The 13,970-nt window shown below is 41.5% G+C and overlaps 1 protein-coding gene and 1 pseudogene across 2 annotated transcripts in view; one reads left to right on the top strand and one right to left on the bottom strand.

Moving 5' to 3' along the window:
• rap1gds1 (RAP1, GTP-GDP dissociation stimulator 1) overlaps positions 1-13,970 on the top strand; it is a gene marked incomplete at its 5' end in the record, with an annotated part of 99,537 nt that overhangs the window by 13,373 nt on the left and 72,194 nt on the right. Inside the window, 2 exon segments of one of the 2 annotated variants that reach the window (XM_037674840.1) lie at positions 459-584; positions 13,096-13,242. In XM_037674840.1, the coding sequence (XP_037530768.1) occupies positions 459-584; positions 13,096-13,242 (273 nt within the window). 2 annotated transcript variants of the gene reach the window in all.
• On the bottom strand, positions 11,764-11,882 carry LOC119421359 (annotated as a pseudogene).

The raw sequence follows: 13,970 nt of genomic DNA, 5'->3' as shown, positions 1-13,970 counted from the left end.
CCATGCAGCTCCGCCACTTCCGGATGGGTAGCGGAAACTGTAGCAGCTCTGCTCAGACTCTAAATCATTCAGACTACCCCCTCCCATCAACAAGTGCTGCGTTAACGTGGCACTACGTCAACCAAACTCCCCCCGTCGACAAAAACCCAGGAGACAAGTAATGTATGGTGGCCAAAGCCACCATATGGCTCCATCAAATGGTTTAAAAGATTTATTTGCATTCTCTGTTTATTTCCACTCCAGAAAAATCTCATCTCCAAAACTACATTCTCTGTTCAAACCCCTCAGGGACTGGGGACAGTGGTGTAGTGCTTGTTTTCATTGTTCTCAAACTTAATGAATCGTGTTGATCTTCAGGTAAAATGCCAATATATAAATAATTACCTTGATTTGCCTCTTTGACCAAAGGTGGAGTACATTCTGGTGATCTCCTCTCCAATTCCTTCCTCTGTCTCCAGAGTTCATGCGGAGTCCCTGTGTGGACGCTGGCCTCATCTCTCCTCTAGTTCAGCTGTTAAACTCCACTGACCAGGAACTCTTACTGCAGACGGGCCGAGCGCTGGGCAATATATGTTATGACAGCCGTAAGTAAGACTTTGATTTACTTTGTGAGTGCTGAGATAGAGGGGTTGTTATTTCTAAAATGGGTACTAAAAAGCATGAACAGTTTGTGAATAATTGAATTTGTTCGTTGTGTGAATTTTTGTATTTTAGCAAAAACTGTATCCAAGTTCATGGGTTTTACATCGTAAAGCATTTACTCTGTCTTTACTTCTTTAACAGAAACTAAGCCAAAGTGCATCAGCAGGTGGAAAAAATGAACACATCTTTTCTATACCATTCAAGTACATGTTAACAACAATGGAAAATAACAATTGCTACCGAAGAGAGGCAACTGTTGCTTTCCATCGGTAAAGGGTCATTTGCAAACCATTTGGTGTCCACCATTCTACAGAGAAAATTATTATTCAAAACATTTAAGACGGCTACCAGTTTATCTGGGGGTCCCAGCAAGTTCACCCCAAGTTCAGGCCGCGTAATCCTCAGAGAAATGACAAAAAATCAAAAAGTTCCGTCTGACTCTTCATGCCTCAGTCAGGTTAAAGGTCATGACAGGACAGTTAAAAATGACTGAACAAATATGGCTTGTTTGGAAGGGTTGCAGCAGAAAACGTCTTTTCTATGAAAGTTTATCTGAATGAAACACAGAACTTATTGGATCAAAGTCCTTTGGACATACAAGACAGATGAGATCAAAGTAGAGATGTTTACCCATAATGCATAGTGTCAAATTTATCAAAAACAATACAGCATATTCGCACCTACAGCACAACCCTCCTGTCAGCACGTTAGTGGATGGATGATGGTTTGGACTCCTTGCAGTCATTGAGGTGTCCATGAACTCCTCAGAGACCAAAGGGTTCATAGTCACATGTGAGTCCATCTGTCCAACAGCTTAAGTTTGCACCAAACCAGGTCCAACAGGACAAAGATCCCAAATACAGCAGCTGATCTACAACAGAGCAGGTCAGAAATAACAAAAAACTTCAACTTCAGTCCTCGGTTTGATTGGAAAGCTGGTGGGATATTTAAAGCTTGAGATAAATGGACGTCTGCATAGCGCTGCAGATGAAGTGGTGATACAAGCACCAGATGTGACCTGAATAATGTCTATGACCTGCGTTTTAATAAAATCATGGAATCCACCTGAAAATTAAAAATGGCTGCTTTTATATGGAGAAAAACTGCTTTTCATATGATGAGTAGGGCAAAGTAATTATGTGTCATTGTCAAAATCTTGTGTAATCACACACAATTTATAAAATATTTCATGCGTTTCAAATCATTACTTCACTCATTCAAGTCCCTCTTTTATGGTAAAAATACACTTTTATATCTGCAATTTGAAAATTAACTTTTTGGACTCCAGAATTAAATTTAACTTGCCCCAAAACCTATATTTTGCTACAAAGACTGGAAAATTTGAATGATTCCACCTCGTAGGGGAAGGGCAGCCAACTCGGGATCCAAAGGTCCTGAGTTCAATCCCCAGCCATTGCACATCTCGTGGTGTCTCTGAGCAGGACACCCCATCCCCAGTTGCTCCCCAGGTGCCTCCAAAGGCCACCCACTGCTCTGCCTGGAGGTGGATGGGTTAAATACAGAAAGACGATTTCACCATTGTATGGGAACATACAATGATGACAACACATTATTATTAATATTATTATTGTTATTATTATTATTTATTATTATCATCATCAGTTCAGGTCAAAACCACAAACCATAACTTCTGAAGGTGGACATTTTAGGAAAACAATTCCCATGTTTTTCTACATGTACACCATCGAGATCATTTGTTCCAAATTTTATGCTTTTATCACCAAATGAAAGATTAATTAATTAATCTACAGCACTTGCACACCTCAATGAACTGAAGCAACATTATTGACCTTATTCCTCGCCCCCAGGCTGCCTTTTGTGAATTATGGGTGTGACTTCTGGCTCAGACCAGAACAAGCATTTGTTTATGTGCGAACAGTCCGAGCTAATGTAGTTTCTCCAAGCATTGTGGATTTAATATAAACATGTAGGAACACCAGCTGTCAGAGCTCAAACAAGACAATTTAATCACACCACTGCCTGCTGAGGACGAGGGATGGAGGACGAGCTGAAGAAGTGGATGATGATTACATAAGATAAGAGAACTTTATTGATCCTGCAGGAAATTGTTGTGCCAGAGTTTCAGTACAAAGGAACATATATCACACAAGATATAAAAAAACAACTGAGAAATAAAAAAAATAACAGAATATAAAATACCAACAATTAAGGTCTAAAACTGGTCTAAAAAATTAATGTTTTCAAGGTTCTTTATTGTCATTCGCATCACATGTGGTACATGAGGTGGAACAAAATTGTGTACTCAAGGTCCCAGTTACATCCAATAATAGCAAAAATATAAAGTATAAAAAGAAACAGTATATAAGGATCTAAGATATAAACTAAACACTAATACGGTCATATAAAATAATACGATGTATTAAACAGCAGACTGAACATGAGTCTGTAGTGAGCAGATGGGTATGAATACAGCAGCCTAAAAGAAAGAGATCAGCAGCATGGATAATCAGCAGCACAGATAAGTGACATATCACCAGTTAAATGTCATTACAGTGATGATGCTGATTAAGGATTCATGAGTCTAACAGCCTCAGGGTAGAAGCTGTTCCTCAGTCTAGTGGTTCTACACTTAATGCTCCTCAACCTCCTTCCTGAGGGGAGCGGGGCAAAAAGTGTGTGTGCTGGGTGAGTGAGGTCCTTCATGATGCAGGTGGCCCTCTTCCTGCATCTAGAGGTGTAGATGTCTGTGATGGTGGGGAGACTGACTCCAACAGACTTCTGTGCAGCCTTCACCACTCTCTGCAAAGCTTTTCTTTCTGCAGCTGTGCAGCAGAAACTGTGTGTTTATTGTGGTGCAGGATTAATTTTATTGTCCTATGTGTAGGGGGTGGGGGGTGGGGGGAAGGTTTGATAGCCACAAGGAGGAAGGACTTCCTGTGTTGTTCTGTGGAGCACCTCGGTGGTCTCAGTCTACAACTGAAGGTGCTGCGGTAAGAGTCCAGTGTGTCATGCAGGGGGGGGGGGGGGGGGTGATGTGTTGTTCAGGATCTGGAGCAGTTTCCTCAGCATTCTCTGCTCAGACACCTCTGCCAGAGACTGCAGGTCCACTCCCAGAACTGAGCCAGCTCTCTTGATGAGTTTATCGAGTATGTTGGCATCAGCTTTCTTCACCCTGCTGCCCCAGCACACCACAGCATAGAATATTACAACTACTAGCATATTTAGCTACATCTACTAGCATATTTAGCTACTTCACTGACTGTTCTTCTGACGGTGAAGCGATGAACAACCTGAAAAGCCCTGAGGTGTATCAGTATCTACAAAGTAATAAGGTCGGTGGTGTTTTGTTAAAAGAGGTGGGACACAATCTTATTGACCTTAAATCAGACACAGAGCTCAGCCAAAGCCTTAAATTCCTCCATCACTGAGCTTGGGTTCATTACAGAGAAAATCATAAAACTGAAGACAAACAAATACTATAAAGCTGTGACCTCCATACACTTGAAATCATCCCTGATGTTCTCGTCACTGTTTTCAATCCTTCTGAGGATCCGGCGTCTCTTCTCCGGTGGTTTATTGTCGTCCAGACACAAAGTAGGATGCAGGTTCTCCTCCGTCAGCCGTTTGTCAACAAAGTGAAATGAGCACACATCCAGCGTTTTGGGTGGTCTCTTCAGGTTCAGAGTTTTCAACCACATTCTTCATAGAGTGCATTCACACCAGCCCTGTTTAGTCCGCTTTAATCGAACTCTAGCTCGTTTTCCTAGAAAGTCTGATTCGTTTATGGAGGTGTGAACGCACCATCGAACTCTGTCACGGAACAAAAAGGCGAACTCTGGCCCGGGCTAAAACCTAGGTCTCGGTCCAGTAGAAGAGAACTCCAGCGCGGTTCGAGTACAGTGTGAATGTAAACAGACCGGACCCGCTCCACAGGACAAACAAACACACATTGCTTTTACCTTATATGGAGCCGTCAGCTGCCTTGTGTGGAAAAACAATATTCTCCATGGTCTTCTGTCTCATCTTCTGCTCATGCTAAGTCCATTTTTGAAAAATGACAAAATATAACTCCTAAAACTGCAAAAACTTGATGCCACTTCGTTTTTATTTTTATTTACAGAAGAAGAAGAAGAAGTGTCTTCAGAGGTTTTTTGTGTCGTTTCTTTCAGTAGTTCTTGGTGCAGCGCCCCCACAGGCGAGCGGGGGAACAGGTTGGTTCAACAGGTTGACTCGACTGCACATTGCAGTGTGAATGCAAACGCACCAGCTCAAATGTAAACAAAAGCTCATGAATATTGGTCCCAACCGAACCGAGTCTACCGGACTATCTGGTGTGAAAACGACCTTAATTCCTCATCTGTAGGTAGGAGATGGAAACTAGACCTCTTTTCACAGGAACTCTTTTTGTTTTGGGTCCGTGTACAAACTCTGTTGTTGTGGTCACTGATTTAGTTTGGTCTGGTTGTTAGTGCAGCCCTGTACACAACAGGTACCTGAACTCAGCACAGCTATTTTAATAAACGTTATGGTTGTTAAACAAATGTAAACAAAACAAGAACAGAGTGTTATCTGCTAAACTGAATGCAAGTAACTTTCAAATAAAGTGCGGTCCATGCTCTGCTACCATGGCTAACCAATGCTCACTGCTACTTCCTGTCTGACAGGAAGTTGTACCATAATCATTTATACTGTAGAGCCACCAGGAAGAAGGTGGATAAAGAAGAATAGGATAAATTTCTTCCATGACAATGTGCGAGACTAACGAAGTAATAAAGACTATCACTTTACGTTATTATGAGGAAGATGGTTCTTGGAGCAGCTGAATTCTGAAATGGACATTTTATTTCTTTTTTCCATTTATACTTACTTCATTCTATAACTGTTGAAACATTTCAGATAAAAGCATCAACATTTTTAGAGTACCAGCTCATAATTGTTTCCCGTCGCAGTGCCAAGAGGAGAGTTGGAAATATCCTCTGTCCATCTGTCTGTGTTATGAGCGTGATACATGAAAAATAAGTGAGGTTGTGTGGCTGCGTCTAGGCGTAAGAAAGTTTCCTTTTGGAAATTGGGTTGCCAAGTCAAAATCCAAGATGGCCACCACCGTATGTATGTATGTATGTATGCATGCATGTATGTATGTATGTATGTATGTATGTATGTATGTATATATGTATATATATCAGTGTTTTGGGCAGCATGGTGGCTCAGTTGGTAGAACTGTTACCTCTCGGCGTGAAGGTTGCCAAATCAAATTCCGTCCGGAGGCCTTTCTGGGTGGAGTTTGCATGTTATCTCCGTGCATGCATGGGCTTTCTCCATGTACTCCAGTTTCCTCCCACAGAACAAAAACATGCATGTTAGACTGATTGGTAACTCTAAATTGTCCGTAGGTGTGAGTGAGAGAGTGAATGGTTGTTTGTCTCATTTGTCTCTATGTGTCCCTGTGATGGTCTGAAGACCTGTCCAGGGTGTTCCCCGCCCCTCACACAGTGATTGCTGGACATGGGCACCAGTGACCACCATGATCCGAAAAGGAAGAATCGGGTAAAGATAATGGATGGATGGCTATCAGTGTTTACCCTATTGTTGTACAAGGAGGGCACCCCACCTTGTCAACAGAACTGAGCTTACCTCCTACCAAATGGTCTTTCACCACAACAATCCCTCCATCCTCTACCTCGTTGACAACTGCTGGCATTGACGTAATGCTAAGCTATCAGTGTGCAATACAAACACGCTAGTAGCTCCGCTCCTCTCATGCATCCTATCTCCCGGTCGACAACTGCCGGCACGAGAGTAGCACGTGTCCCTCTTAACACCCCCCGCCCCACAAAAATACTTGAAAACTTGAGCGCCATGCTAAGGCAAGTGACCCGGGGGAAACATTGTGTTTGTGTTTGTGAGTAAATCAACCACTCTTATTGACAAACCTATATTTTCTAGTTTTTATATTTCTTAAAAATAGTTTCCTCAGAATGTTGGGGTGGCAGAAGATTAATTTATGGGGGCCAAGGCCACCAATGGCCACCCCCTGGCTCCATCACTGCACCAGGTGGTGGATAAAATTTCTCCCTCCACTCGCCACGATCCATCACTTTGCGCTGCCTCGGACAAGAAAAAAAACCCCTCTCTTAAACACTGTGTAACTCCCACCCACTCTAATATGTTGCAGCAAAAACATTTAGGTTTACTTTCATTCCCTGTTCAGTTCCAGTCCAGAAAAACACTCATCTTGAAAACTACAAACTTTCAATATTCAAGCTCTACAGTGACGGGGAACATCATACAGCTCGCTTTTCCTTTCAGTCTCTCTGTGGCTTCTCTCTGAGAATCTCTGACACAGTAGCTCATTTACATCGACTGCTACAAAGACTCTTATTGTTTGATCTTGACAAATTATGAGCTTTCTGTAAATAATAAACACGCACCAAATGAAAAATTTGCTTGAAGTTTCAACAAAACATGTGACTGTAAGATGTGTTTTAGTCCTCACATCAAGTCATGTGTAACTGCATCAAATCCGTTTGCTCAGAAATATGTGAACCAAAAACAAAAGGATCACAGTTCATCAGAAAGTAATCTCACTGATTGTACTTCTACTGCATCTGCTCTAAGAAACATGATGTCTGCATTTGTGGAGCGGCCTCAGAGGCCGGCAGCAGAGGTTAATCCTAATGTTGCAGGCAGCGTTAGAGGCTTTAATCACAGCTGTTAGTTTTGGTGCAGAGCTTCTCGTCCTGTTGAAAAGCTGGTATCTGTGGAATCTGGTGACATCTGTTCGAGCGAGGAGGGATCTCAGCTGGTGAACGTGGGTTCATGATCCACACATTGGGACGGTGTGGAGAAGCAGCTACTAGCTACCTCTAAGGCCCACCCAGAAACTTTTAACTGTTTTCATAATGAAGCTGGTTCACTAACAAAAAGGAGCAGAAATTCAATTCATTTTATTTATATAGTGCCAAGTCACAACAGAAGTCATCTCAGGGCACTGAACAGAAACATTCATAAACATAAAAAATTCAATTAGTAACATTATTTAACTAAGGCAGGGTAGCATAGCCAGCAGACGTGTCAAGTCATCATTTGGTCGCAGTCTCCCATCCTGACCAAGCACAAAGTAGACAGTGGAAAGGAAAAACTCCTTTTTAACAGGAAGAAACCTTCAGCAGAATCAGGCTCAGGACAAGCGACCATCTGCTTCGACCAGCTGGGTTTGAGAGGAACAGACACAGAATGTCATGTCCAGAATGGAGGCGAGCAGGTCCTCACTAGGAGGAAAGAGAAAAAAAACATGTTAGGATAGAAATAATTACAATCTCATTCATTTGATGAAATTAGGTCAGTTTGTCCTCCAGCAGTCTAAACCTATAGCAGCATAGCTTAAGGGATAGCTCAGGAAACCTTAACTATAGGATTTATCAAAAAGGAAGGTCTTAAACCCAGTTTTAAAACTGGACGATGTTTCAGCCTCATGGACAGAAACTAGAAGTTGGTTCCACAAGAGAGGAGCCTGATAACTGAAAGCTCTGCCTCCCATTCTGTTTTTGGAAACTCTAGGAACCACAAGTAAGCCTGCAGTCTGACAGAGAAATGCTCGGTTAAGAAAATATGGAATAATAAGAGCTGTAATATACACTGCCTGGCCAAAAAAAAGTTGCCACCTGAATTTAACTAAGCAAATAGGTACGAGCCTCCTGTTTGATAATTACTGCATGGGCGATAGCTGTGCAGCGCGCTGTTTATACTGACAGTTTTAGAAGGTGGGGGGACGGAGATACAGCCACGTGCTGTTTGCATCGACAGCTTAACAGTTTTCGAGGCCATGACAGTAATATTCAGTTCATGCTTATTTTACTCAAGCTGACTGTGGTAAATTTGCTTTATTTATGAGGCCTGGACACATAAAAAAGAATGGTAGTTGTCAGGGAACTTTTGGTCAAAGGTTATGGCTGCTTTTATTATGGCTGAGAACACTCACCCCCTCTGCTCTGAGAACAAAAAGCCCAAGACAAGCTGAACCGTCTCCCAATACGCTGTCTTATCTCTGCCCATGAACCATATGCTTGCGTAAAAAGAGAATGCTTTGTAAGAAGACTGCAGCTGGCTTCAAGAACGACCTCTGAACTCTGTTGGACTCTGAAATGAGAGGAGTGTAAAGGCGAGCAGGTAACGGCTCGTGACTTTTTTCTTAGTCTGGTTTTCATGCGTATACATCGATGTGTGTTTATATAGATTACGTATTTAACCTGTCCTGAAATCTGACCTTGCAAATATAAATACCCGTTAAAATCTTCACCTGCCGTGAGAGTGGTTCTTTAGACAAAACATGTCAAAGAATGAGAGAATTTCTCAAACAGTATTGTTCCAGTAAGACACAGACTTTCTGACCTCTCTGTTTAGATCTTAGGCTGCGTTCACACTGTAGGTCTTAATGTTTTATTCTAATTTTGTTTTGTTGCTCAGATCTGATTTATTTTTTGTTATCGTTCACATTATCATTAAATTGCGACCTCCATCAGACTCCAGTTGGAACTGGTTACAGTTCAGAGGAAGAAAACATGACATCACACGCAGCTCTGAAGTTCTTCAATCAGATCCATCCATTATCTTTACACGCTTCTTCCTATTCGGGTCACGTGGGTCACTGGTGCCCATGTTCAGCTATCACTGTGTGAGAGGTGGAGAACACCCTGGACAGGTCTCCAGTCCATCACAGGGACCAGTGTTTCCCCTACCATTACACAAGCAGGGCGCCCCACCCTGTCAACAGAACCGAACGCCCCGTCTACTTAACTACCACACACACACACTCACACACAAACCACCACTGACATAATGCTAAGCTAGTGGCTCGCAATACAGGTGCACTAGCTAAAAAGCTAAGGGCAGCCTCTTCCCTCATGCTGAATCCTCACTCTGAACCCCCCCTCCACACACACACTCTGAAACTGTCTGTATAAACAGTGTGCTGCACATCTCAGGACGCGTCTCCATCCTCGACAAAAATCACAGACTAAATGAGTGTCCTGCCATGACGAGTTATCCAGTGGAAACACTGGGGACACATGGAGACAAACAACCATTCATTATTAACCATTTTATCATTGATTTTAGTTGCACTCTGTAGCACTTTGAGATTTTTGTTAATGAAAAGTGCGTTACAAATTAAATTAATTATTATTATTATAATTATTATTATTATTATTATTATTCACTCTCTCACTCACACCTAGGGACAATTTAGAGTTACCAATCAGTCTAACATGCATGTTTTTGGTCTGTGGGAGGAAACTGGAGCACCTGGAGAAAACCCACGCATGCATGGAGAGAACATGCAAACTCTCAGAATGGCCCCTGGCTGGGATTTGAACCGGCAATCTTCTCACTAGCTATGTTTACATGGACATAAGTAATTGGATTAAACGGCCATTAGGAATAAAAATGCGTCATGTAAACGCCACACTTGGTCACTGACCTGACTGTGCCTGTGCGACCTGTCTACCTCACATATTTCCACCTGGCTAGATGTTAATATGTCGGGGAATTAAAACTGGTCAGTGAGCGACAACATTTCTACTAGAAACTTTGAAAGAGCTCAAAATGATCTGTATCACCTGTAGCTCAGTCAGGGAGTGCAGTAACGTCTCCACCATCATTAAAACCTGTCGCGGGTCCATTGTGGGTGCTCAGGTTTGTTTACGTTCATCCCAGAAGTAAACTGGAAGTAGAACTTCTTCTGTGTTTTTTTTAAGTGAGTTTATTTACCACTCTGCACTTGTCAGTACTTCTATTCAGAATAAAAGCCCGCTGCATGTAAACGCTCGTTGTGAACAGATTTTGCCCATGTAAATGATACATTTGAATTATTTAATCTGAAAACACTTCAATCCGGTCAAAGAATTTTGCACACGTAAACATAGGTACTGAGAGGCAACAGCTCAGTCAGAACCAATGTAATTATTATCTGACAAGTTTGTTTGGTCCAGTGTTTACATTTATTCTTGCCTCTTGATGGCTCCTCCAGCTAGTGTTGTATTTCTGGAATAAAAGCAATGTACTGCAGGTAGAAACAAACTCAAGCATTGATCCTGTCACGTTGGTCTTCTTGATACGGTCTGCCACCAGCTTTGGTGTTGTCTGTTGCTGTAGATTCAACCATCCAGGACATGGAAATTAAAAGAACAAAGGTGAAGCAACTAGACTTTTGTTCTGTAGCTGAAGACGAGCAGAGTTCCAAGATTTAAACTGCATGAGGGTGGTATCATTATTATTAATACTTGGGATAGATTCGCTCATCCTGGAAAAACATCAGATATGGATCTGGTTCAGTACCACATATGAAGAAGACCTGGGTCGAAATTGAAAACAAACAACTAAACAAATTTGATTTGTCACGTTGAAACTGTCAAGAAAATAGCCGATGTGGGTCACATAGGGACAAAAAAATCTGATGTGGGTCTGTGGTATGAACGTAGCCTTAGACCTGGTAAAGTACTGTCCATCCTCACACATTCTGGGTTAATGAAGTCCATGAGTAATTATTATTTTATTGCTTTTACACTAAATTCAATGGCGAGTCAGCATTCATGGATAGCCTGAACTGAACAGAAACATGAATATTCAGTCCTGCAGGGTTTTGCACTTTTTTCTCATTGCGTATTCATCACTATGCTTCATTGTGGGGATGATGTTGAGCAGGTGATGAGCAGTTCCTGGTTTTCTCCATATTTTAAATTTCTTAGACCAAACTGTTCAGTCTTCGTTTCATCTGATGATAGAATGTTATTCTTTACACCCCGAGAGTCCTCAAGTGGACTTTCAAGAGCTTTACTCTGAGGCTTATCAAGCAACTCTGATACAAAGTCCAGATGGGTGAAGATCTGCAGTTCTGGTTCCCCTTCAAAGATCTCTGAAGCTCAAGTCATAATCACCATCAACGTCTTGGCCTCCACACTAAAGCCTTTTCCTACGAGTGTTCAGTGTGGAGACCAGCTCCTGGTTCTGCCAAACTTATTCCATCCAAGACTAACAGAGTTCACAGGAGCAATTCTAGGATCTGACCTTTAGCAGTGCTGACAATGGCTATTGGCTTGAACAAGGCACTCCATGGTGTGGTTTCTGAGAAGTGCAAAAGCTTACGTACGGTACCTGGTATTCCCAGGCGGTCTCCCATCCATGTACTAAGGAGGCCCGACCCTCCTTAGCTTCCAAACTCAGATGAAATTGGGCGTGTTCAGGGTGGTATGGCCGAAAACAAGGAACTCAGTCACAAATAGGTCTTTTAAAAGATCATAGCAAATAAAGATAAAACTTATACCACCAGAAGTTGCAACCTATATCTACATAAAAACACACAAAACAAAGCACAACTAGCTTTAACCTTTAATTTAACCATTAACCTCTGACTGCAAAGCATTTGTAAGGAGAAAAGTGGATGCAGCTCCTGCAGGTAAGGGCTGTTTATCTTTGGAACAAATTGAGGTTGCCAACTGGTCAATTGCTAATGAGCATACTGGATTGATTGACATGTGGCATTGAGGATCCGACTCGTACAAAAAATATCATAGATTTCACTGGTTCGTTTAAGAGTGTTATCATTTATTCCATATTTATTTCAAATTTATCAAATATTTCAGTGAATCTAAGAGCTGAGAACTAAGCTTCCTTACAAAATCCTAATGACGGTTTCTTAAAATTTCAAGGGTGCTTGAGCACCCCCAAAAAGAGACTAAAATCGCCACTGAGAGTTCACGTTCAGGGGGCCACCTTCAGATCCTTCAGTACAGGAAAAATGGTTTTGTAACTTTCTCTAGACCTTTGTCTTAAAACAGTCCTATCTCTGAGCTCTGCAGGCAATTCCTTTAACCTCGTGGTTTGGTTTTTGCTCTGGAGACGCCAACGAGGCCTGCTATAGAGAAGAGCGTCTTTTTTAAATGGTGTCCAATCAGTGTATTCACCCAGGGAGACTGATAGAGGAGTAGAAACACTGCAGCAAGGAAGAGAAATGAGAAACACCTGAGCTAAACTAGTAGTGCTATTGCAACGTGTCTGAATATATATGGAAATTCAACATTTCAGATTTTTATTTCAATACATTTACAAAACGGTGTGATATTCTATTTCATCATGTCATTATGATACTGTACAGAGAATAGGGTAATTAAAAAACAATGCAAGCACCAGGCTGCAACGTAACAAAAAAGCAAAAGATGAAGCTCTAAATATTGTCTTATGTTAATTTAATTGGGAGTTTTAAGACTTTTGTACAGTGTTGAATTTTCTTTCAGTTTGTTTTATTCAGTGTTGTGACTGTTTACCCCGTTTAGTTCTTTTTATTAGTTTCACTGATTTGTAAAGTATCAATATTTAATTTAAGTTTATTTTCATATATTTCTTTTAGAATGTATTTATTTTGCCTGACTTTTTTTCTTTGTGTTTGATTTTTGTCCCGGCCTCTTTGTTTTTCAGATGAGGGCAGGAGTGCAGTTCACCTGGCAGGAGGGGCTCAAATAATAGCTGAACTCATTAGATCTCTCTTCCAAAATACTGATCCGGAAAATGAGAAGCTCTTGACAGTCTTTTGTGGCATGCTGGTGAACTATAGCAATGATAATGGTAATAACCATCCTCCCCCAAGACTCAATGTTTACTGCTCTTGACTAATCAGCAGGTTATCTCTTTCCTTTGCACAGACTGGGAGTGGATTCTCTGCTTTAGACTGATCTATGTCTTTCTGTCACATTTGCTTGCTTTCTAACGTCACTTTTGAGGTAATATGACTTTAAATGTTTGCTTTCACCCTAGCAGTGCCTTCATTCCAAACATTTAGATTTTCAACTGAGCTGTTAGCTGCTTATCATCAGTTATGTTGTATTTGTAACTTTTCTAGCTAATTTAAGGAGTGCCAGTCCCCAGTGTGTAGACCTACATGTCACAGTTAAAGTCCAGCTCCCACCATTCTAATCTGTTGAAGAAAATATTAGTTAAATGCTTGTTTGTTCTTTGCATTTGGACCACACAAGTATAAAAAAAAACAGCACAAACAAACTAATCAGTGAAAACACCTGAACACACAGACAATGATTACTGAAGGCTGATGACGGCCCGCCAGGGATTGGGCACAGGTAGGAGTGTATATTCACAGTCAACAGTGTATCTTCACAGTCAAGAGTGTGCATTCACAGTCAAGAGTGTGCATTCACAGTCAAGAGTGTGCATTCACAGTCAAGAGTGTGCATTCACAGTCAAGAGTGTGCATTCACAGTCAAGAGTGTGCATTCACAGTCAGGAGTGTGCATTCACAGTCAAGAGTGTGTATTCACAGTCAAGAGTGTGTATTCACA

Source organism: Nematolebias whitei, chromosome 1, assembly GCF_014905685.2.
Source record: "Nematolebias whitei isolate Nwh7 chromosome 1, NemWhi1, whole genome shotgun sequence".
Lineage (NCBI taxonomy): Eukaryota > Metazoa > Chordata > Actinopteri > Cyprinodontiformes > Rivulidae > Nematolebias > Nematolebias whitei.
This window is presented reverse-complemented; position numbering and strand designations above follow the sequence as displayed.